The sequence below is a fragment of the Protopterus annectens genome, chromosome 4.part1, assembly GCF_019279795.1.
Source record: "Protopterus annectens isolate FY-2018-M chromosome 4.part1, PAN1.0, whole genome shotgun sequence".
In the NCBI taxonomy this organism is placed as follows: Eukaryota; Metazoa; Chordata; order Ceratodontiformes; family Protopteridae; genus Protopterus; species Protopterus annectens.
In genome coordinates this window covers 143,453,884-143,478,803 of record NC_056734.1, presented here as the reverse complement: position 1 = coordinate 143,478,803, position 24,920 = coordinate 143,453,884, and the positions used below count along the sequence as shown (strand labels likewise).

General features: G+C 39.6%; 1 protein-coding gene across 2 annotated transcripts in view; it reads left to right on the top strand.

Annotated features, from left to right (window-relative positions):
* LOC122800784 (collagen alpha-3(IV) chain-like) overlaps window positions 1-24,920 on the top strand; it is a 1,680,215-nt gene that overhangs the window by 1,201,231 nt on the left and 454,064 nt on the right. For both annotated transcript variants that reach the window (XM_044070045.1, XM_044070046.1), the window contains exon 38: window positions 7,474-7,600. In XM_044070045.1, coding sequence (XP_043925980.1) covers window positions 7,474-7,600 — 127 coding nt within the window. The remainder of the gene's footprint in view (window positions 1-7,473; window positions 7,601-24,920) is intronic.

Sequence of the window (24,920 nt, the reverse complement as noted above, 5' to 3'; positions counted from 1 at the left end):
GGATATTGTGGGAGCTGTACATATTAAAGTTGAATCATCTGCATATTGTACTATTATTTGCTTGCTGTATGGCAGTGTGAAGCTTATTTATATAAATATTAAACAGAAAGGGAACTAATATAGAGCCATGAGGAACACCTATGGTAATGGAAAGAGAGGAAGAGAGGTCATGTTGCCATTTAATTGCTTGTTGCCTTCCAGATAGATAACTAAGGAACCATTTAAGTGAGGATTGAGAGAAACCTACAGTAGAGAGTGCAGGGAGTCAATGTTGGTGTGATACAGTGTCAAAAGCTTTGGATAAGCCTAGGAACACAGCTGACACTGGTTGCCATTGTTCCTATGCTGGTTTGTAGTGCTGGTAAAGTAAATGAAGGAAGTGGTTGTGCTGTGGTGGAGTCTGAAACCATGGTGTGTTTCCAAGGCCAGATTATTTCAATTTAGGTAATGTAGAAGCTGAGCATGAATACATTTTGCAAGTATTTTTGATAGGGGGAGAGGATTGCAATGGCCTATAGTTATTAAACTCTGTAGATGTGCCACCTGTGTGTAAAGCTATGATAATATATTTCTTCTGGATGGAAGAAATGTATTTTTCTGATATAGATTTATTTATCAATATAGATTCTAGAAAAGTAATTGCATCTGCACCCATTTTTACGTAGTCTGAGGGAGTTGGTCAGCAGCTAGGGTGGTTGGTTTAGCTTATGTAGGTGTTTTTAATGATGAAGGTAGGTCCTGGGCTGAAGTCAGATAGCTGGGGATATTTAGCAGAGACTGCTGGTACTGAGTGGATTGTGGAAGTATTAATGTTTGTGAGGGACAATATAGTCTGAATAAAATGCTTGTTAAACTGTGTGGGAATTGAATCAGTATTAGTGTTGGATGTAGGGGTAGGGTTGGTAATTTGGTCTGGATGTAAAAGTTTGTTTTTGGATGTCCAGAAGAGTTTTGGGGGGTTGTGATGTTTATTTTGGAAGGTGTTATAATATGCTTGCTTGTCATGTTTTATTTGGTATTCTGTCCGATTCCTTAGTTACCTGAAAAGTTAAAGTGTATTTTGTGTTCTATTTTCTATTTTTGAGCCACACTTTCCAGGCTTTGTCACACTATAGCATTAGTTTCTTACTTTCTTTTGTTAGATAGTTGCAGGATTGGATTTGACCCTTTTAATATGCACTAGGGAAAAGTTATTGAGAATTTTTAGGAATATCTCATTTAAGTGTGAGACATCAGAATCTGAGGGCTTACATTTTCAATATTTTCCAGTTATATTCTTTTAAGGATTTGATAAAAGTATTTTTGTTAATGTTTCTTGAGTTTATCTACAAAAAGTACGAACAGCCACGTTTGGCCAACCAAAACCCAAACACTCTGTAAAAGCCTACAAAATTAGGGGCCTTCACCCCCCCACACCCCCAGAAGTGGGGGCTGTGACCCCCCAAACTATATATTCCAAATCTGAGAATGGTCTACAGTGGAGAAAAGTGCAAGTTCCCAACTATGGCCAAGCATTTTTTTTCTCCTGGGAAAATATTTTCTTAAGTGGCCGTTTGTACTTTTCAGAGTTCAGTCATTATGTGTCAATGTGGAGGTGTTCGGTTATGTCACGTTTCAGTTTTCTGATATAGACCCAAGAGGAAAAGGGAATAGTTCATTTAATACTGTGCTGCTAGTGTGGGTTTTTTGCTGTTGTGAGGGGCCAGGGTTTGCATGAATGTCTTCACTAAATTTTTCGATGGAAATTTTATGAAGAAAAGTATGTAGCTAAATGCATTTGTACTTTAGTTTTGCTGGATTTCGTATAGTACTATACTTAGATTTAAGATACCTATAATTGAAAAAATCTAAGAAGGTTTGCTGATACAGTGTGGGTGCTGTAGTGATTGATAAACTTGGCAACTGTTGGCGTAGTGAGTGTGGGTTTGTAAGACTATCCATTATTTTTATTTGGGAGGTATGGTAGCTAACAAAGAGTGCTAACATGCTGTGGAGGCACACTAACTAGTAGGGTTTGAGTTAGAGTCATTTTGTCTAATATGTAAGTTAGATTGTGCTCAAGATATTAATTTGCACTGTAACATGTTACTAGGCAAGAGTAGTGATAGCTACAGTAATATAACTTCTAAAAGGACAAGCTAGGTAGCAGCACTTTAAGTAAATGAGTCAGAGATGCTAATTATAGGACAACTGTGATTGGGTTATGTTCTGATTGTTTGATGCAGAGAAAGGTTGGAGGAAGTGCAGGGGTGGAGTTGGGATATTTTAAATGTAGAGTTGGAAGGGTTGGGTAACAACTGGAGGCAGAGTAGGGGAGTGGAGTGAGCCTGAGCATAGCAAGGGAGAATGAAGTGGGGCCCAACCAGTGAATCAGCAAAATAACAGTGTTGAAAAAAAGCAATCAGTAAACTTTGGCTATGGCAAAAGGTAAGAAGGTAGCCAGAGACAGTTAACTGTATGAGTTGAACAATCTTAAATAAAAGCTGAGAGGGGGAAAGGAGAATTACAGAGAGCAGTACACAAGCCCAGGAAGACTAAGCAGGGATCGACATGTGTGGTTAAGAATTTAGAGAGTTAGCTGCAAGACAGTGTAGTAAAGTAAGAAAAGGAGGCGGGAGCAGTCTGAAAAAGAAAGCAAAACAAATAGTTTGTCCTGTTTCAGTGGGGGGTGGGGGATGACAAGCTATGTATTGGCCCTTATTTTGAACTACACAAAAACCTGTTAAGCTGATTGCCCATTATTATGGGCTATAATATATACCAGTGGTATAGGTGGTGTTGGCGTTTCTATGGAGCCACATCCTCTAGTACAGCGTATGCACCAATATACCTGCCTACTTCAGGTGAGTGTACATGGTCACTCAGCTGTCCCTATAGTCTGATTCTACAAGCTGTAAGTCTTAGCTTATGTTAACTTTATGCCATTACACATACATATCTACTTTGACTGCACACTCTCGGTCCTTTCAAGGATAGACTTCAGGCTTGGGTGATAGTTGCTGGACAGTAATAGTTCTTATGCAGCCTGTGCAGTGTATTAGCTGAAGCTGGTTTGGTCAGGGTTGACAGAGTACCAGTAGACATGGCTCACAGGGATAAGAGAGGTTTAATTAAATCAGGTTCTAGATGCTGTTGTGGTAAACAGATTACTATGCTTGAAGAATTCAGTTTAAATTAAAAAGAGCAGATGGGAATAAACAGTGTCTGTTACCTGTCCAGGCCTCCAAAATACCTTCTGCAGATATTTATGCACCCCTGCCAAAAGTTGAGTTCAGAGGCCCATGTGTATGCTGGAGCTCTAATTAGCAAATTAACATTTACGGTCTGATAGAATAAGATACAAAAGTGAACAGCAGTATATCATAGTATATATCTAGTAGTCATGTCTATTACCTCAAACTGGCATTAAAATCAGTATAAACAGTTTTACTCATTCCCCTGATCTCTGCAAGAAGGGTATCTGAGTTGTAAGTTGTTAGGGCAAGTAAATCCTACCTCATTTTCCACAGAGGCAGGGTTTCTTTGAGGACTAATTTGTCTTTTATGCTTAAAGTGGTATCCGAGTTTACTTAAAGCCAAACTATCCATCTCCGTGTTTTCCTTCCTGAACCTAAAATGATGGAGAATGAATACTCCATACCTTGGATGTCCACAGACAACTCAATTACAATCTTTTATTTTTTTTTTCAAATACCTTTATTGAATTATCACTTGTGACACAGGCAAATTTACACTCATATAAAAGTAATCAAACTACATTTGACAGAACTCAATCTTTCAAACCTTCGGATCAGTTGTTCATTTTTGTGGAGGTAAGAAGAGACAACTTGTGTCAAAGCAGACTATTTCCAAATGTTTGTCTAAATCAATTATCTTTCTTTATACTCACACAAGAAAACTATTCCAGGCAGGGTCAAGACCCACTCAACCAGGGCCTTGGCTTCATCTCTGGGTTATTGGAAAGGGTTGGATTTTAGAAGTATTCTAGAATTAGCAATGTGGTCGGGTCTATATCACATAATTAAAATTCCAAAATATTGAACACCATAAGCTCGAACTTGGAATTTCGAAATGTGATAACATCGAACACACAGGATAACAAATTTTTTTACCAGGGAAAAAATTTGCTGTTCCGAGAAACATACACACAACACAAGCACACCAAAATAAATAATCCACACACATACACTTAACAAAACCCTACTTCTAACCCTACACTAAACCGTACATACATTCCCATCTATCCACTAACCTTAACCCGTACCCTAACCCTAAGGTCCGTAACTATCTCACACTTACCCTAAAAAACTATACACAAACAAACTAAATAATACACACACATACACTTATGACTGCTGAATAAATATCTGAGCAATGAATAAAGATTCATAGCTATTTATGACATAGTGTGACTTTATTCTGAGAGATATAATTTTAAATTGGGAGGGTGGCCTAATGGTTAAGGTGTTTGCCTTACAAACACAAGGTGCAGGGTTTGAGTCTCACAAGGGATAATTGGCTAGGCTTACAATAGCTCGCAAGGGCACTTAGCCTAGTACTAACCTATGAATTTCCTAAAAAATCCTACTTCTAATCCTACACTAAACCATACATACATTCCTACCTATCCACTTACCTTAACCCGCACCCTCACCCTAAAGTCTGTAACTATCGCACCACAGTGGAGGAAATAGTGAAGCCATGGAATGATCCACCAAAATGTTGCCCTAGGCAAGAATTAGATGTTCCATGGCTTCACTATTTTCAGCCTTTAATGCAGTGGTGTCGATATTATAACATTCGAAGTTTTGCAACTTCAATGTTATAATATAGACCCATGTGGTCCTCTGCATATACTTTTACAAAGCATTACAAGCTTGATTCCTTCTCTAGGTGTAGATCAGGCTTTGCTAGGGCCATTCTGCAGTAGCTCCTACCACTTCCCAAATGTACTAAGCAGAAGCATCAATAGCTCTATCAGTGCCCTGTGCCAGTAACAGAAACCAGTGGCCCCCCCCCGCAGTTCTTCAAGTGAAGAGCAAAAAAAAAAATGTTTAAGAAAGGCATACCGTATTATTAACCTGATGTCTACATTTTAGGATCTGCTTATTACGAGGTGGCCAGATGAATCACACACATACACACACACACACACACACACACACACACACACACACACACACACACACACACACACACACACACATACAACCCTTCCTGCCCCAGCCATTCAGGTTCCATTTCTGTGCCCTGCCCCTGATCCTCCGTCCGCTCCACACATATAACTATATGTATAAAAAAGATTGCTTTTAAACTGTAAAATGTATTAAATAGTTTTTACAGATTATTTTCTGCCTGCATGGAGTGCTACAATGCTCATGTATTAGTTTAAAAAAATGAGTCTTCTTTTAAACTGTAGAAAGCTACTTGCTACAGATGTTAAATGTAGCAAACAGTTGCTACAGTTTATACCCTACCTGCACAGAACACTTTTTCTGTTAAACTGTAGCAAACTACTTGCTACAAATGTAGCAAACAGTTGCTTTAGTTTAGACAACACACAGAACACTGCAGTGCTAAGGTTTCACTGCAAATATAATACCAAGCAAAACCACAGCTAGTAACAGGCAGTAAGGCAAGGCTCAGCAGTTGTAAAATCCATAGGTTTTATTAGAAGTTAGCACCTTCGCAGTGTTCACCACCGCTTCATCAGACAAAAAAGTAAAGCAAATGAACTTCTCTTATGTTAAATTTTAGTATCAATTAACATGACAGTGTTGTTGTTGTTGTGTCTTTCGGCTTTTCCCGGTTAGGGGTTGCCACAGCGGAACTCCGGACTGCTAATGATTAGTAGTTGATTTTTACTTGCCGAGTTACCAGCCCTGTTGCACAACCTTCAATTGATCCACAAGGCATTTACTTTTAAAGCAACAGCATCTAAAAACAGCACATAAAAAGTAGCAAGTAAAAACACAAAAATGCAGAATAATACATTTATCTATTTTTCTTTGCTTTTAATACTGGTTTTAGGGGTATATGGTCATTCAGACTCATTCCCCTATGCACTCCTAACCTTAATCCACTGTAATTCTGAATTTTCTGTCATGTTTACTAAGTCCCCCCCACACACTCTCAGTAACAACTTGCAAAACTTGGAATACAAATGTGTGTTGTCATTTATTAGTGTGTTTTGCTACAGCACTACAGTAATTCCCTCTTCTCGTACAATACAAATGATCCTGCACTCTCTCTTTCAGTTTCCGGTTAGTTTTACCTATGTAAAATTTGAAGCACAAAACACAGTGTGCTGCATAAATAACATTTGGTGTATTGCAGTCTGCTGAAACCCTAAGTTTCCATAAATAGTCTGTCTCTAGATGCTTAAAATGCATAGACTAATCAATATAATCACAATATGCACAATACTGACATTTATGTGTACCCCATTGTCTTATCCCTAAATTATGATATAATCCAGGATAACATAAATGTTGTTTAAGGTTTTTTTTGTTTTTATACATGAAAATAGGCCATTGGCCTACCAGCTTTTACCATCTCATCAGTGTGTAAGATGTGCCAGTTACTTCTGACTTAGTGTTGTGGATCAGTTAGGATTCTGCATTGTCATGTTAATTGATACTAAAATTTAGTATAAAAGAAGTTCATTTGGTTTACTTTTTTGTCTGATGAAGTGGTGGTGAACACTGCAAAAGCGCTAACTTTTAATAAAACCTGTGGATTTTACAACTGCTGATCCTTGCCTTTCTGCCTGTTACTAGCTGTGGTTTTGCTTGGAATTTTGTTTGGGTCTGCTGCCTTTGGGTTTTCTTGCTGCTTTAGCAAATGCAATACTGTCTTTTCAAAGCTAATATTGCACTAAAGAGAGATCAGGACTGGTGATCACACCCCCCCAACCCTTTCGCCCTGCCCTAGCTATGCTTCTGCTACTAAACTAGGGTAATCTGCCCTAAGGCTACTGCAGAAGAGATCAGTATGATGAACATAGTACAGTTGTGTAAGTGAACTTACCATAACAGTACATGTTCAAATAATGACTGCTGCAGTAGTTGCTCCCTTCCTCCATCCTCCTTGCTTTCTGGTGTGTTGTTTATGCCAGGGTTTTTTGTTCCTAGCATTGTCCTTTCCTGGCTCTACCTCCCTGTCTCTCTGTTGGCATGAAAGCTGTGAATGGCTTGACAACCAAACCTGTCTTTTTAGTCAGCTCAGCTCAAGCTGACTATTGATTTGGGTGTGTGGAACGTGCCATGAAGCTTTGGAAGTTGGTTTACTGTTATATCTCATGCAGGATATCACCCATATAGCTAAAGCTACTGCAGCAGTAGTCACTCAAACATCTACTGTTATGGGAAGTTTACTTACACAACTGTACTTTTCTGTACCATGCTAAGATGGTAAAAGTAGTACTTAAATGAATACTTGCAAGTAACCATGTGTTAATTGTTTTTTTTCTAGGGTGACCAGGGGTGGCCTGGACCTGCTGGAAGAAAAGGAGAACGAGGACAGCTAGGACCTAGGGGACAACCAGGGTTACCTGGGAAAACTGGTGAAAGAGGAGACTCTGGAGGAAAAGGAATGCCAGGTATAGTAACAAAACCCCATCTGCTGTATCTGATATTGTCTTAACCGCACACTTGATTGATACTCAGAACCCCGGATGTGAAAGATCATAGACAATCTGATCTGGTAGCTAGACTCAGAGAACAGCACAAAGGTAAGTGCCACAATTTAGTGTGTGCGTGTGTGTGTGTGTGTGTGTGTGTGTGTGTGTGTGTGTGTGTGTGTGTGTGTGTGTGTGTGTGTGTGTGTATGTGTGTGTGTGTGTCTGTGTGTGTGTGTGTGTGTGTGTGTGTGTGTGTGTGTGTGTGTGTGTGTGTGTGTGTGTGTATTGACCCAATGTTGTGGGGGGGAGAATGGATGTTGGCACCCCCTGCAACAAAATATATGTTGTTTGACCTTGTCAGCATCACTATTTTAACTACTGATCTCCCAAAAGTTTTAGCTCTTTTGAAATAAACTTCTCTTGTAACACTCGCATTTAAATTACTTAGTAGATTTTTGACATGTAAGTAGCTAGGTTACATTGTTTATTGAAAAGTAGCATAAAAGTAGATGGGGGTATTAATTTATTAAACCTTTGATAAATGGGGAAGTTAACAGTCTGGGACAAAAACATCTTGTGAATGTATGTCTAATCAAGATTAGCTAAATTAATGCCAAATTGTCTAGCATATAGATATCAAGCAACAAAGATTTTAAACTAATAATGGGCCTTGAATTTGGGGATAGCACCAAGTTTTTTTATATGCCACCAACATGACATGCAAAATTCAATGGTGTAACACATACAGGAGATGTAGGTTTATTTTACTATTACGGTGCTGGAGTCTGTTTTCTAACATGGCCAACTTGGCGCAAACACAGGAAATTGTGAAACTATGAAGCTGTTACAAAAAATATATTTTAAGGAGTTATTGTGCCTGTCTGCTTTGGGAGTCCTTTCTGGTTACATCTTTAAACAAAGGAATCTAGCTTCTGAGTGTCTGTACACCAAATAAGTAAATATCTGCCTTGTAACAGTTATTTTTTCCATTATTTTAACTATAAACAAATTATTTGTGTTCTTTACATAACTCAGTTTTATTAAAATTAGCCAAGCAGGACATAGCAGTGTGTATATATATATATATATATATATATATATATATATATATATATATATATGAGGGTCACCAAGTCTACGGACGAGGGGAAAACTGGCCAAGATATTCAATACAATATCACATTCAGGTATTGTTGACAAACTTTTAGAACTTGGCATAAATCCCTGAATAACTCCTTGGATTGCTGGCTGTCTGGCTAGCTCACAGATAGGACCCAAGAAGTCAGGATTAGGGAGACTACCTCCACCAGGTGACCAAACACCAGCAGAGTATCCCAGGGCTCTGTATTGGACCTGCTTCTCTTTGGCTTCTCCTTCGCGGAAGTCAAGACTAACGTTGAAGGCCTCTTGCACACCAAGTTTATAGATGACTGTATATTTGGAGATGTCATAGATTCCCCAATAACACCAACATCCTACAAGAGGGTATGACACAACAAATGACTGGTGCCAGAGCCATAAATTAAACCTCAGTGTGAAAAAATGCATTATAGGTTATAGTGCCCTTTAGGGAATCATCCACCCTAGCTAATTACTCGATTGATAAAGCAGCCCTAAGAGCTCACCCTGTTTTTATGGATTTGAGAACATATGTAGACAATAATTTGGCCTTCGACCAACACATAGCCAAGAAAGTATAAAAATCATTTTATGTCACCCAACTCATAAGCAAGGGTATGGCATCCAGGTCAAAGGAAGATATCACTCTACTCAGCCCTTATCAGATTCCTCATTGAGTACAATGCCCCCTTTCACATGTACCTAACCAGGCACTTGCAACACCTGGAATGCCCTCAAAGGCTTCTCACCAGGGAAAGAATACCCTGGCCTATACAGATCCCTTAAGGCTTTATCTCTTTTCTCAGCCTTCTACATAGGGTTGCCAACCATCTGCAATTCTTCTGGACTATACAGAATTAAAGGGCACTGTCCAGCAAATGGACCGGACAACATATTGTCTGGAAAAAATACTGGGAGATTAATTTTCTTTTAATTCAATTTTTTTTTTTTTTTGTAAGGGCATTTTTCTTTAAGAACACCCTTTGCATCCAGTCACATAGACGCAGAAGATGAAAACAGTCATCTGCGTCTGTGCATATGGCCAGATGTTTACGTCTTTGTCTTCCACATGCTTGAATTCGAACCACGAACCAGATTAGTGGGAGTCTGCTTTGACTATTGTTGATACCAGAGAATGTATGCAGTGGGTACAGACACTGGTGAAGGCTAACTTTACAGGTAAGAGGCATAAGTTGGTGTTTCAGATTTTGGGATGCCTTAAGAACTGTATTTCAGAAAATCTCATTTGCAAAATACATTTAACAGTAAAATATGTGTTTTTTTTCATCTGATTTGCAGAAACGCATGTTTCATAGGTTCATAGGTAGGTACTAGGCTGTCTGCCCGAGGGCATTTATAAGCCTAGCCAGAGTGTGTCAGCTTTCACCACCCCATTAATTAATTAGCTGAACCGCTGTCAAGAGGAGCCAATTAAGTGATCCGAGGGGTGTATTTTCTGTTACCTATCCACTCGTCAAGGTTTCTCTTGAAGAGTGTTAGTGAGGGGCTCTGCCTAATGTAGTTAGGAATTTTGTTCCAAAGCATGGGGAGTCTCTGTGACAGGAATCTATCCCTCCAGCATGTTCTATTTATTGTTGTGGCAAGGTTTAGCTCACTAGAGCGAGTGGCCTGCAGTGATTTGGATTTCTTTAGGTGAAGCATGTCCATCAATTCAGAGTTGGACATGGCTTTGTAAGTCAGGCAGAGATCACCTCTGAGTAAGTGATATGCACTGACTACAGCTGGAGTTTTTCCAGTCAGGCTGCATAGGACATATGTTTGAGGCCAGTAATCCTCTTGGTGAGGTACTTTTGTGGTCTTTCCAGCTGTTGGAAGTGTCTCGTGAGGTACATCCCAAAAGTGGCATTGTACTCTATGATGGGTCTGATGAGTGATGAGTAGAGAGGCACTATAACCTCTTTATATCTACATGCGAACCCTTTAGTAATTAGATGGGCTACATAGAAGGATTTCCTAACTACCTTGGCAATATGATTGTCAAAGGAGAGATTACTATCTACCTGGGTCCCCAGATCTCGTATTACCTTTTCTGTATTAAAGGGTGGTAATTCATGGGTGTTTTGTTTTTCCCAAATGGGATGACTATGCATTTTTTGGCATTTAGCTTGAGACCATGACTTTGACACCAGGTGTCCATCTCAGTAAGGCCCTTTTGGAGACTGTCCGTGTCAGCCGGAGAGTCAGTTATGGCTCCCAGTTTGCAGTCATCAGCGAGCTTGGTTAGCCATAGTCCTCCTGTGTTTGCCTGTACTTCTCAGAAGTATATGCTGAACAGTATGGGTCCCAGGACTGAGCCTTGTGGGACACCACTTGTGACTGGTTTAGAGTTGGACCTGGATCCCCCTATTCTTACCGTGTAAGCTCTGTAAGCCAGTTGGCAACCCATCTCGTGATGTAGGGGTTTATGTTCAGGCTGATGAGTTTTTCTATAATTCCCAAGTGGGGAATGGTGTCAAAAGCCTTGGTGAGGTCAAGGTAGGCTGTGTTAACTACCTTCCCCTCATCTATGGCCTTGGTGACTGTCTCGAAGAAGTCAACCAGGTTTAGTAGGCATAATCTGCCCTTAACAAAGCCAAACTGGGTCAGGTCAAGTGTTTGGAGGTTCCCAATGTCTTTGTTAATGAGTTCCATGATGATGCACTCTATAGCCTTGCAGACCAGGCTAGTCAGGCATATGAGGTGATAGTTACCAGGGTCAGTTGTGGCCCCTCTTTTGTGGAGCAGAATAATCGTTGCTGTGCGCCATTCTATGGGCACTAGCCTGTGAAGTGGCTGAAGTTCAACAGTGTGTTTAGGTGAGGGGGTTAGTTCTTTCTGTAGTTCATGCAAGACACAGCCTGGGACACCATCTGGCCCCATTGACGCTGTGCTTTTGGCTTTTGAAAGGACTGTTTTCACCTGTGCATCTGTAATTTTCGGGACACTACACTTTTCCGCTATTATTGTGGGTCCTTTTGGGGATGAGAGGGGATTGAAGTTTGCACTGAATCTATCTGCCAGGATATTGGCAATATCAGTGGGTTCAGTATATTTTGTGCTATTTTGCACTAGCTCAGAGCATATCTGTGAGTTGCCACTTAGATTCTTGACAAAGCTAAAGAAGGCTTTGTGGTTATCTTTCGAATCCTTGGTTATTTTCCTTTCAAAGTTAGCCTTGGAGGATTTTATGAGGGACCTTAGTTTCTTACTGATACTGATCAGGGATATCTTTCCTTCTTGGGATTTGCTTTTTTTCTGAACTAGTATTGTATAGCCTGTTTATGGCAGGGGTCCACCAGACTGGTTTCCTTCTCTTAGGGTAGTGAATCTTGGTTTTGCTAGGGATGGCACAATCCATGCATCCTTGTAGGTGCTCATAGAGTGCATTTGTAAAGGTTCCTTCATCTTGGACACTGTTATCCTTTAGGGTGGGGTCTGTGAAACTTACCACCTCTGTCTTAAGTAAGGTGAAGTTTGCTATAGAAAAGTTTTTCACTGTGGTTTCCTTGGTTGGAGGTGGTGGTATTGTGTGGACATCCAGAGTGATTAGTTTATGGTCTGATCTAACCAGTGATGGGTTGACCTCTGGTGTGGAACACCTGTCACCCATGTTGGTGATGACCAGGTCCAATATGTTTTCACCTGTGGTAGAGGAGTTTACCAGCTGGTCCAGGGCATTTGAGTTGATAAATTCCAGGAAGCGTTGGACCTGGGAGTTTGTACTTGAGTAGTTTTCCCAGTTAACGGTAGGGTAATTGAAATCACCCAATATCAGGGTGTTCGGTAGGACCTTCATGTTTTCCAGTGTCTCCAGAAAGGTGGAGTGGTGGTCTTGGGTCATGGAGGGTGATCTGTAGCAGGCCGCAATTTGCTTTGCAGATTTGCCTGATGTTAGTTGCACATGGATAATCTTGGAGGTATCATGCTGCGCTACTAACCTGGAGGTGTGGGTATCCTTGATGAATATGAATACACCCCCTCCTTTTGTGTTTCGGTCCATGTTCGGTGGCAGAAATGTGTGGTATGAGTTGTAGCCCGGTAGTGCTGGGGTGTTCTGTGGAGCCTTGAACCAGGTTTCAGTTACTGCACAGATGTCGACGTTCTCCATACTGAGGAGTGCTTTGAGCGCATGCATTTTGAGATGTAAACTCCTAGCATTGAGTAGCATAACCCTCATTCTTTTATTTGTGCTGTTTACAGATGTGGGTTTGACATTTGAGCCTTGCTTAAAAAAGGCACTATGGGGGCAGCAAGAGCCTTGGCCAGTATTCGAAAGCCTAGGGGTGACAGGTGCAAGCCATCTCTTGTGAAGCAATGAGGCCTGTTGAGCATGTCGTCCCAGGCTGACAGACACTAGATCCCCTTTGAATGACACCAGAAGCTTAGCCAATTGTTGAAATTGATCATTTTTTCTTTATACTGCGGTATCATTCTTGGTGAGGGCAGGATGCTACTCAGGGTCAGGGTCATACCCACCTGGGCTATATGATCAGAGAGCTCTTCCATGTCTCTTTTCATGTAGTCCAGGGAGGTATGCCTTAGGTCATTCACACCAACATGAACAATGACAGAGTCATATTTGTACTTGTTCTGGAGTGACCTGAGTGCTTGTGTTATGTGACGGATTCTGGCTCCCAACAGGCAGCTAACAGTAACCTTCTCCTTGTCCAGCCTAGTGAGTGGGACGTCAGTGTGCCTGACTATAAAGTCACCTATTGCTAGTGTGTTAGGTATGTTATTTCGCCTTAAGGGCTGTGATTGTGCAGCACACTGATTTTGTGTTTTTGTCTGGTTTGTGATGGGAGGTGCAGGTTTTTTGGGTGTCTGCTTTGGAGGTCTGTGATGCTTTTGCAGGTTTTTATTTAGAGCCTCCGAGTATGATTATATGTATTTATATGTATTTTTTGCCAGTGCTGGTTTAGTATGTCTATGTGAGGCTGGATGTGTGGTGCAAGTGTTAACCTTCTCCTCATGACTGCCTGTTCCAGTCTTGGGTGGAGAGAGCTTAGCCTCCAATTTAGCTATATAATTGCATCTCTCGCATATGTTAATGTTTTGTGGTAGGAGGAGAGGGTTGTCTGTGTACATGAGGCAGTTGTAACATTGCCTTAGGATACCCAGGTTCACCACCTGGACTGCAGAGTATACCTGAAATTGCCCTTTGGTCAGGTCTGAATAGTAGGGTGAGCTGCTTAGTTGCTTGGTTGGTGAGGGGTGAATAATGAGGCTTGCCCTGTTGGGCAATCAAGTGTCGGGGTATATTAGTGCTTGCTATTAGGTCTGAGCAAGTGCTGGATTGTAGGATGCTTTCTAAGTGCTTAGGTTGAGAGTTAGACTACTTTCAAGGGAAAAAATGAAGAGGAGACTTGGTGGAGCCGGGATAAATTTAGCCCTAGCTAACCGGCGCTGCCTGTATGTGCAAAACCATGCAAATGTGTTTTATACAGCAGGCTAATGAAAGAGATAAAAATTAGCCCAAAATGGCCCACAAACTACTAACTTCTGGGCTGGAACCACTCCTCCAGGGACAGATAGCTGCTCAAAGCTCCCTCTCTCACAGGTGAACAGAGAAACCTCCCTATATCCAAGTAAGGTATGGGCAACTCAGAAAATTGTAACAGCCCTGAATTCAGCACTAGCCTGAAAACTGGACTATACTAACTTAGAAAGTTGGGAAACAAGGAAAAAATATTTTTTTGAAAAGATAAGGCAAAAACAGTAAAACATACACCTAAAACAGCTTTAAATGACTACAAACAGTAAAAAATACACTTAAAACAGCTTTAGATGACTACAAGCAATCAGAAAAGGCTTTTAAACAAATTACCCAATTAACCAGTAAAAAAATCTCAAAACTGAGCCCTGTTCCGGTAGTCTTCAATCAGACAAGTTCTAACTGCACACTCCTGCCACTGGGGTGCAGGGGAATCTTCTCCAAAAAAGTAGGCCTGAATTAGTGCTCAAGTTATACAAACAAAGCTAGATTCAGCAGGCCTGTATCTAGTCTATGCTACAGCAAACAAGGCACACCAATTTCAGTAAGAAACAGTTCAAATATGCAGGCACTATAAGCCTTTAAGCAGAAATTCCCAGCTCAGAAGTGCAGATTCCATTCTCTCCTCCCACTAGAGTGCAGCCCACGAACCTTCTTAATGTAAAATAACTGGCCTGAAGCCCAAGTGCTTAAACCAAAACTAATACACTTTTAGAATAACAGACACTGAGCCTTCAATCAGCAGTTCTCAACTTAGAAGGATGTAAGCTACCTGTCCTGCCACAACAGTGCAGACCACAAACCTTTTTAATGTTAAACAACTGGTCTGAAGCCCAAGTGCTTAAACCAAAAGGCTTAGAATGATAGCTACACTTTAATCAGGTTACTACCATGCAGTAATAGATACAACTGAATACTTTTAAGAAGGCCTGGATTAGTGCTCAAGTTATGTAAACAAAGCTAGATTCAGCAGGCCTGGATCTAGTCTATGCTACAGCAAACAAGGCACACCAATTTCAGTAAGAAACAGTTCAGATATGCAGGCACTATAAGCCTTTAACCAGAAATTCCCAGCTCAGAAGGGCAGAGTCCAGCCTCTCCTCCCACAAGAGTGCAGACCACAAACCTTCTTAATGTAAAATAACTGGCCTGAAGCCCAAGTGCTTAAACCAGAACTAATACACTTTTAGAATAACAGACACTGAGCCTTCAATCAGCAATTCCCAACTTAGAAGGATGTAAGCTACCTATCCTGCCACAACATTGCAAACCACAAACCTTCTTAATTCAGTATTGGTCCTGGGCATTTCAGCATTTAAGAGACATAAGTTAGACCTACTTATGCAATGAAAGAAGAAGAGCTTCTCTATAATAGTTTACCAACTCTTTAGCAAATAATTTGGTTAGAATGACATTAATGCCTAAGGTGCAAGAGAGTGTGTCTTTATGTAAGGCAGCAATTGCAGGGCTATAGGGAGGCAAACTATATAGGAGTCAGCGGTTCCCATTGAATGCTCAGATTACACTAGATTTTATTTAACACAAGCAATGAAGTTTTCTTTATTATCACAGATGAACAGGAAGCTTTGCTAAATGGAGTATATGAGGTAGAAAAATAAACATAGACAGACTTGGTCTGATCTGGAATTATGTATTACTATTTGGGAGGACATGATGAGGTTCACTCTATGTGCATGCATTTATTATTATTTATTTGTTTGTTTAATCCTCTTCTACTTAAATGTGTTAACAGGATATTATTATTTATTTATTTGTTTGTTTAATCCTCCTCTACTTAAATTTGTTAACAGAAGTAACTGAAGAGGAAAAGGGGAAGGGACTTTATGTAAAAGGAGATTAAGGACTTGAGTGTAGTTCAAATGCAAATCACAAAGAGTTCTGATTTAAAGTTTAACATGGAAGTTCAAACAGTACCAGTGACTAGAATGAGCTAAGATATAGCTTAGATAGGAAATCAAGTACAGTCAGTAGACTGTGTTAATGTTTTCTTGCTCTGGATGAAGAAAGGGAACAATGAGTGTCTAATTTGTAAGAAAAGGATTCCCAAATCATAAACCCTAGCACAGAAAATGCATGATCAGTACAGTGTAGTTTACTGTGAATGGGAAGAGAGGCTATATCAATGAAAATAAGTGATCTAAGCAGGTAGCTAGAAGTTCTATATCTAAACTGACCTCCCAGAGTGGAGAAGGATTCTTGGTTTAGTAGTTTGAAAAGTAGAGATCCAAAAATGTAGTTGTGCTGATTTCTGTATAGCTAGCCATTTTGTTTTAGAAGGATATGGCAGTAGTGTTCTTTCTTGTGGTGAGGGCTCTAAAACTACAGATCTGGTTGAAAATTATTAGTAGGATCCATAGGTGCTTATCAGAAGCATCAAATGTTAATGATAGGAAATGTTTCTAACCTGATTTACAGAATGCCATTTTCTACAGCATCATTCCCTTGTGGATAAATAAAATACAACGTTTTCTGACCCAAAAAACTTTTTTAGAGATTTTGGTATTGATTATATTAGATTGTTGCTGAAGTTTAATTCAGAGTCAAGTCAGAGGCCAAGGTACTGGAAGAGGTCTGGAGGTTAATGTTCTGAAGATTGAGCATAATGACTGATAATGGTGGATTGTAATAACAGAAGTTTAAGTGGCCTTTTATGGTTGAAATGTACTGAATTGGGGAGTTTTGTCATTATTGGGTCATATGTTTTGTTTCATTGTTTACTGGAAAAATGTTCTAAACTATAAATTTAAAACACGCTCTAACAAGTGCTGGTGTATTATACAAGGGATATAATTTAATTATTATATATTATAATTTAATACAATCAGGAGGATGAATCAAATAACTTTTGCATGGTCCTAAAAATGTGTGCAAAGGGCCTATGATTTGAAACAAGCCCAAAGGTAAACTTAATCCGCCACTGGCCAGATGCATGTTCTTTGAATGTGAGTTTCAATGCAGTTACAGTGAATGTGAGTTTCAAAGGCAGTGAAGTTTTAATGCTAAGTCTGTTTTCATTGTGAGACTATATTGCTTTGTTTAGCAAATGTCTATCAGTGTTTGTGCTATAAAATTTAAAATAAAAGTTTTAAATTAAATTCAAATATCTACAATCATTGTAGAAGTAAAGCAGATAACAGTATGCACACTGAGAGTTTTGAACAGTTTTCATGGCAACTGGGAAGAAATGTAGATATAACCAAGTAATGGGATGCTAGGCTGGCTGCCTGGTAGGGAATGGGGGTACCAAAATTACGCACATTTTGCTTTCACAATACATGTCCAGAATTTTTTACATGAAAAGTTGGCAGCCCTACTTCTACAGATTACTGAGAAATGATCAGTGCCTGGCATATAAGGCATTCTCAGACACAGTTCTGAAGGACCTCTTGCATGTCTGCAAAACAAACCATACCAAGAACACTAGATCCAAAGACTTGAACTTTGTGTGAGGCATAAATAAAATATGCTGGAGAGACTGATATGTGTCTCAAAGGATTCCCACACAATGGCAAATAGTCCCCATCCACATAAAGCAGAGTTCATCCCTGATCCTTTTCAAGTGAAACCTTGATCATGAGATGGAAGCCCTTACTATCTCCTTACTGGCATACCCCACCATATAGGCATTCAATGTACTCAAAATATGTAAGTTAAAATACATTATTATAGGTGTGCAAGATACATATTTTATAAGTCTTACCTGCCAAACTCTTTATGGAAGGGGAGGGGTGAGGTGAGGAAGATGCATGAAAGGATATCAAATAGGGAAGCAGTGCATTTTGCAGGAGAACCAAACAAGTGGAACCAACAGGATAAAAACAACCAAAATCACGGAAGTAAATCCTGAAATGAGTAGTCCAATGGCAATAGTTGTTCTTGTGATTCAAAACCAAAGAACAAGGCTACTCAAAAGTGTTTTTTTCCTGCAATCTGTGGCTTTATTCTCTGGTTTTGAATCACGAGTATAGCTGTTGTCATTGAACTTTGCAGAAGACTCAAACTGCATGCAGCGTTAGGGCACACATTTCTGGCATAGTCCAAACTGAGAAACCGTAAAATAGCTGAAAGAACACAGTAAAGCAGGATAAAAATCTAAGCAGTAATTTATTAAACACCCCAGCAAAATAATTATCAAACTTTGCTTCTTCAGAGGATAAAAGTCATGGTAAAATATTAATTAAATACAAGAAGCATTAGTCTTGTATTTTCGAACAACAAATGGAATTGCTCAACAAATTAAGTGCAAATTAAGTGCACTGCTTTTACATTAATGCCCAGACAAGGGAATTCTGCTACATAGCCTCCAGATGAACTAATTCATAATGTATGTCATCACGTCTGATATTTCATCAAAAATGATGATAGCAGTAAACTTAAAGAAATTATCAAAATCATATGCCTTCATATGTTTATACAAAGCATTATTTTGACTCTGTACCTTGACTTAATAACAGTATTCCAAAATTCTTTGCTTAAAATACTCTTCTATTTTTCCCAATTTAAAAAGGCCTACACTCATAAGAGATAAGGTACGGCATGGGAGTTGCAGATTAAGTGTAGAAACATTTAAAATGAAACATTCTTCTTGCATTTCGATGTGCAAACCTCTTTCCTTTATTAATCACAGATACATTTATTAAAATTAATAATAGCAGAACAAAACTATGGTTGGAATTCCACAAAAATGCTGTTGCGGTTAACAGTTGTTACTTTTGTGGTCACTAATTTTGGGTCTATAGGCATAAACAATGTAGATTGAGCTATGGCACTGACATTTAGAGCCTTTAAAAAACATATAACTTCCTCTCTTTTTTTCAGAAATTGCTAGTATGAAAAATGCAATAGCTGTTTGGGAAAGTATCTTGTCATGTTTTAGATAGGTTTCAGTTATGAAAATGATAGCAGGCCTGTAATGGCTTACCCAGATTTCTAGTGTATCAGCTTTGCTGAATCTACTCTTGCATGCACCTGTTCATTCAAAGAGAACCAAGGCAAAAACTGTGCCATGGCTTTCTAAAGAGTCTAAACTCAAAATTACCCTTAGAAACAAAGCATGGGCTTTATGGCGTTCTTCTAAAGACCCTCAAGATCACATTATATACAGGCAATCCAGGAACGAAACCAAAAAATCAATTTTACAAGACAAAAAACAATGCTACTGTAATTTACAGACAGTAAATCAAAATAACCCTCAGAAGTTTTGGGCAGGTTTAAATAATCTACTACATCCAGGACAAACTTTAACCCCAATCCCTGCTGCTACTATTGATAAAACCCCTGAAGATGTTTCTGACAGTTTTAACCGATTCTTTACTGAGACAATTCAAGCCCTAGCTAGCCAACTACCTCCTAGCACCCCTGGTCCTGAAAGTAGCACCCCTAGAAACCTACTCGCATTCAGCTTCCAACCACTCACCACTTCACTTATCAGTACCTTGATCAAAAAATTAAAATCCACTACACTTTCTGCTGATCAACTCCCTGCCAAGTACCTACAAGAATCAGCTGATGCTATTGCTTACCCCATCTCAATACTAATCAATCAAACCATAGTAGAAGCTAAAATTCCCACCACCTGGAAAATATCCTATGTAATCCCACTTCACAAAGGAGGCAGCTCTACTGGATTCTCCAGTTATAGGTCAATAGCTATACTCTCTCCACTTGCAAAGATTATGGAAAAATGTATTCATAGACAACTCATGCACCACCTAATCCAGAATCACCTTATGGCAGACACTCAGCATGGCTTCCGTCCTCATCACAGCACTACTTCAGCCCTCCTAGCCTTTACCAACACCATAAACCATAATCACAACAATAATTATATATCCTCAGCCCTCCTCTTGGATCTTTCCAAGGCATTCGATATGATTGATTACCAACTTTTAATCCACACCCTGCAAACATTCTGTCTAGATACTAGAGCCCTTCAATGGTTTCAATCCTACCTAAATAGTCGACAACAGGCTGTCCACTGGCAGAACAAACTTTCTAACCTTCTACCTAACACCCTTGGAGTACCACAAGGCTCTATACTAGGGCCCTTGCTGTTCTCCATCTTCATTAACGACCTTTATACTGTCATCCCAAAAGTCAGCTGTATCCAATATGCTGATGACTCTACTCTGATTTGCTCAGCCACATCTCCAGTAGAGTTATGGTCAGCTACCCAGACCACCTTTAATACAATAGAAAACTGGCTTTCTGAACGTTGTCTGATCCTAAATCCCAAAAAAACTAAAATGCTGTTATTTTCACCAACACGTAGGTCTACCGCTTTCACCTTTACCATAAATTCAAATCATGGCACAATAATCTCCCCTGACCCCTCTACAAAACTATTAAGTGTCATCATAGACAATAATCTAAAATTCAACCTACATGTTAACCAAACTATTAAAACCATCAATAAAAAACTAGGGTCACTTTACAGAATAAAAGCCTTCCTAACCCCTCCAGCTAAAATTGCCATAGCTCGCTCTCACCTTCTTTCAACCCTTCTGTATGCATCCCCTCTACTCTCGAATTTAAACAAGACTGTCCTAAACAAACTCTCAATTTGCTACAACCACATTGCCAGGTTTGCCACTGGGCTGCCTTTTAGGACACATCATTGCATCAATCTAAATCAGCTTGGGTGGCTTGAACTACCCAGCCTAATCCAGTATAACCAACTGATTATGGCCTATAAAATCCTCTATAATCCGGACAATACTCCTGCACTTAAAAATATTATCACCCCCTATAACAATCCTAGACTGCTTTGATCCTCTAACAAACTACTAATTCAGACCAGCAAAATTAATAACACAGCCGGTGACTCTCTCTTTGCAAACTCTTTAAGCAGATCCTGGAACTCTCTTCTAGCTGATATTACCTTACTTTCCACCTTAGGTCAATTTAAAACTAGACTCAAACAACATTTGTCACTTAACTGGCTATGTCAATGTATCAAGCCTGGCTAACTCTCTCTAGAATGTGTAAAAATCTGTTAACCAGTTTACTGTGTAATTTAATTTAATCCTGATTTGCGCTCAGGATTAACTCTAACCTGTGGAACTTGTTTAACTTGCTTACTTATGTAATCTCTGTAAATAGTCTGTTTGTAATATGTAATGCTGTATCTGCTTACCCTTGGACCTTTTCTCCCGGGCTTCCACTGAAAATGGACATGCATCCAGTCGGAGTATCCTGGTCAACAAATGTAAAATAAAAATAAAATAAAATAAAATAAATAAATAAATACTTTGGAAGTTAAAGCTGAATGATGCGGACATAATTCTTATGAACCTTTTACAATATGACTAAGAGGTAGCTAGGCCTGGAACAGTGGGCCCTGGGATGATTTCAACATCACTACTAGTCAGGAAGTATGCATCAAAAGTAGCCATAAGTAGTGCAAAGTCTTGAGATGTGGGATACAGCAAGATTAGTAATGGCAAAGGAAGTACCATACCAGTGGTTAATCTGCTGTGATGCTGCTGAAGTATACAAAGAAGAGACTTATAGTCTGTGAATAGTTCTGAGGATGAGGGGTTGGTGGAGGAGAGAATACAAAGAAATTTAAATGAGCAAAAGAGTCAGTAAAGTCAATAAAGAAGATTTGCACATATGAATGAAGTGCCAAACAGCAAGGAGTTAGGACTGAGGCTGAGTTAAGTGGATATGATGATATAGTTGGACAATAGTAAGAATATGTGAAATGAGGTAAGAGATAGAAATAGACCAAGAGTTAGGAATGTCTTCATTTGTTATGTGGGATGGGGCTGAAATTAAACTAAAAACAGCAGAGAGGGTGTGATAAATGGAAAATGAACAGTGAAAACCAGAGAAAAGGTTGAGAATATAGGATATGTGGCAGGGGAGTAGGTTTAAGGAGACAAGTTCTGAATGTGTGGTATGAGGGCATGGAGGAATATGAATATCTTTTTAAGTGAAGAAGTGAATAGTTACAGAAGCAGTCAATGTCAAATTTTCCACCATTGACCTATGTGTAGAAAAGGTGTGCATAGGGAGGGAGAAGTCTGGAGAGTGCTAAACAAGGCACAAGACTGTGGAAGAACATAGTTGGCCAAATTCCGCACCTTTGACCAATGGTAAAGTGAAGAAGAACTGCAGTGAAGTTTAGAGGATTAGAAGATCTGGCAAAACCTGTTACCCTTGACTATATAAGAGTGAAATGGTATACGGCTAGGGAGAGGAAAGTGTAAGAGAAAGAAAAAGATCAAATCTCACACCTCTGAACAACACTGAATACTGTCAAACCACAGACCTTGAAATGAAGTGATGACAGCTAGATAGCTGGTTTTAGGTAGTAACAGAGTAGAGTGGGAATCCAGAAGTACCATAGAGTTATGAGATGTGGTGAGTAATGGGTGCAGTGTGGGGTATAGAAAGGTGTAGGGTTGAAATAAGCCTAGTGTTACCACATGAGGATAAGATGAGTCAGACTATGCTAGTCATAGGAGTATTGGTTGAGTTAAGAAGTGTTTTCAGGTGAACGGTGTTTGGGTTTTGTTTTGTTTTTTTAATATTTTCTGGGGAAGGGTATAAAAGGAAATAAAAATCAGAGAAATTATGGGTTGTGTAGAAATGGGGTTTTAGTAGAGGAGCAGAGTAAAACATACTGGAGAGGAGCAGGATTCACCCAGTTCCAATGGAAAGCAGTCAGTTAACAGAAGAACAGAGAATGCCACTAGCTAAGCCTGAATTCCCACTCATCCTGTGCAGTAAAGGTAATAACAGGCTCGACTACAAGGATGCATCAAAGAGCACCATATTTTTGTTCCATGTAAAAATCTCCCTATGTGAAGCCTGTAGCCATCAGAGAGTGTACCTTAACTTGCAGTGCAACAGGCAGCAGCAATGCATTAAGGCAGTAGGGGAGAAGAAAAGCTCCATGAAAGAGCAACAAGGAACAGTAACGCATTAAGGCAGTAGGGGAGAAGAAAAGCTCCATGAAAGAGCAACAAGGAACAGTAACGCATTAAGGCAGTAGGGGAGAAGGAAAGATCCATGAAAGAACAACAAGGAACAGCAATGCATTAAGGCAGTAGGGGAGAAGAAAGGCAACAGGTGGCAGCAGCAACGCATTAAGGCAGTAGGGGAGAAGAAAAGCTCCATGAAAGAGCAACAAGGAACAGTAATGCATTAAGGCAGTAGGGGAGAAGAAAAGCTCCATGAAAGAACAACAAGGAACAGCAATGCATTAAGGCAGTAGGGAAGAAGAAAGGCAACAGGCAGCAGCAATGCATTAAGGCAGTAGGGGAGAAGAAAAGCTCCATGAAAGAACAAGGAACAGCAATGCATTAAGGCAGTAGGAGAGAAGAAAGGCAACAGGCAGCAGCAATGCATTAAGGCAGTAGGGGAGAAGAAAAGCAACAGGCAGTAGGGGAGAAGAAAGGCAACAGGCAGCAGCAATGCATTAAGGCAGTAGGGGAGAAGAAAAGCTCCATGAAAGAGCAACAAGGAACAGTAACACATTAAGGCAGTAGGGGAGAAGAAAAGCTCCATGAAAGAACAACAAGGAACTGCAACGCATTAAGGCAGTAGAAGAGAAGAAAGGCAACAGGCAGCAGCAACGCATTAAGGCAGTAGGGGAGAAGAAAAGCTCCATGAAAGAACAAGAAGGAAAAGGGTGAAAATCACAGAGATAGCCTCGATCTGTGACAGCATGTCACAGAGCACATTTGGACCTATGCAATCTTTTGCCAGAATTTATGGTAGGCAGGGAATCCATGGAGGCATTCGTCAAAGTGTGTGATGGACAGAGAAAGGGTGAGAGGGAAGACAGAGCCAGAGTAGAAGTAGAAAGCTGAATGCATTTATAGGGCGGATTAGAGAAACTGTTTGTTTCTGTGGTGTATTGAGCCATTCACAAAGGCTCTGGAAAAGTAAACCTGCCATCGATATATAATAGTGAACATGCACAACATTCAGTCTGTGCTCAGACTGCTCTCACTATATGCTTAGTCTCTGATTCATATTAAAGTGACTTCAGGCTATGCATTTGATCTCCCTTTGAGTTTCATTAAAGCATATAATATGCAAAGTGATTATAAGCTTTTTGATGGCACATTTGAGAAGAACTGAAATGATTAAATGAATTGTTAAGTTTTGGTCTGTGTATTATAGAATGAATGAATTATTTATTTTTTGGGGTAAAATGACATTCCTTTAAATAAGCATGTAGTGGGATTACTTAGTGCATGCCACATGTAGATGTTTCAGCCACAAAAATCTAGAAACAAATCCTGAAAGCAGATCATAAAAACACTGAAGGTATATTTTGAACCTAAACCAATGATAGCTGCAGAAATATTTCACTGTCATCATTCACCCAAAGGACTAATGAAAGTGTGATACAGTATGTGGCTGAAATGAAACAATGTGCAATAAATGTTGAATCTATTTCAAGTTTGGATGAAGCAGCTACAGTGAGATTTGTGTGTGGTATTTAAAGTAAACCTTACCAGAAAAAAACTTTTAGAGATGAATTTAAGATTCCCAAAGGATATAAAATTGCTTTAAGTATGGAGACCAAATATTGAAATGCACAGCAATTAAAGAAGTACAAGGCAAATCTTGGATCGATGCAAAATGCTGAAATACAGGCAAATACAACAAATAGCAAAAGGTTTTGTTAGTGATATAACAGTAAAT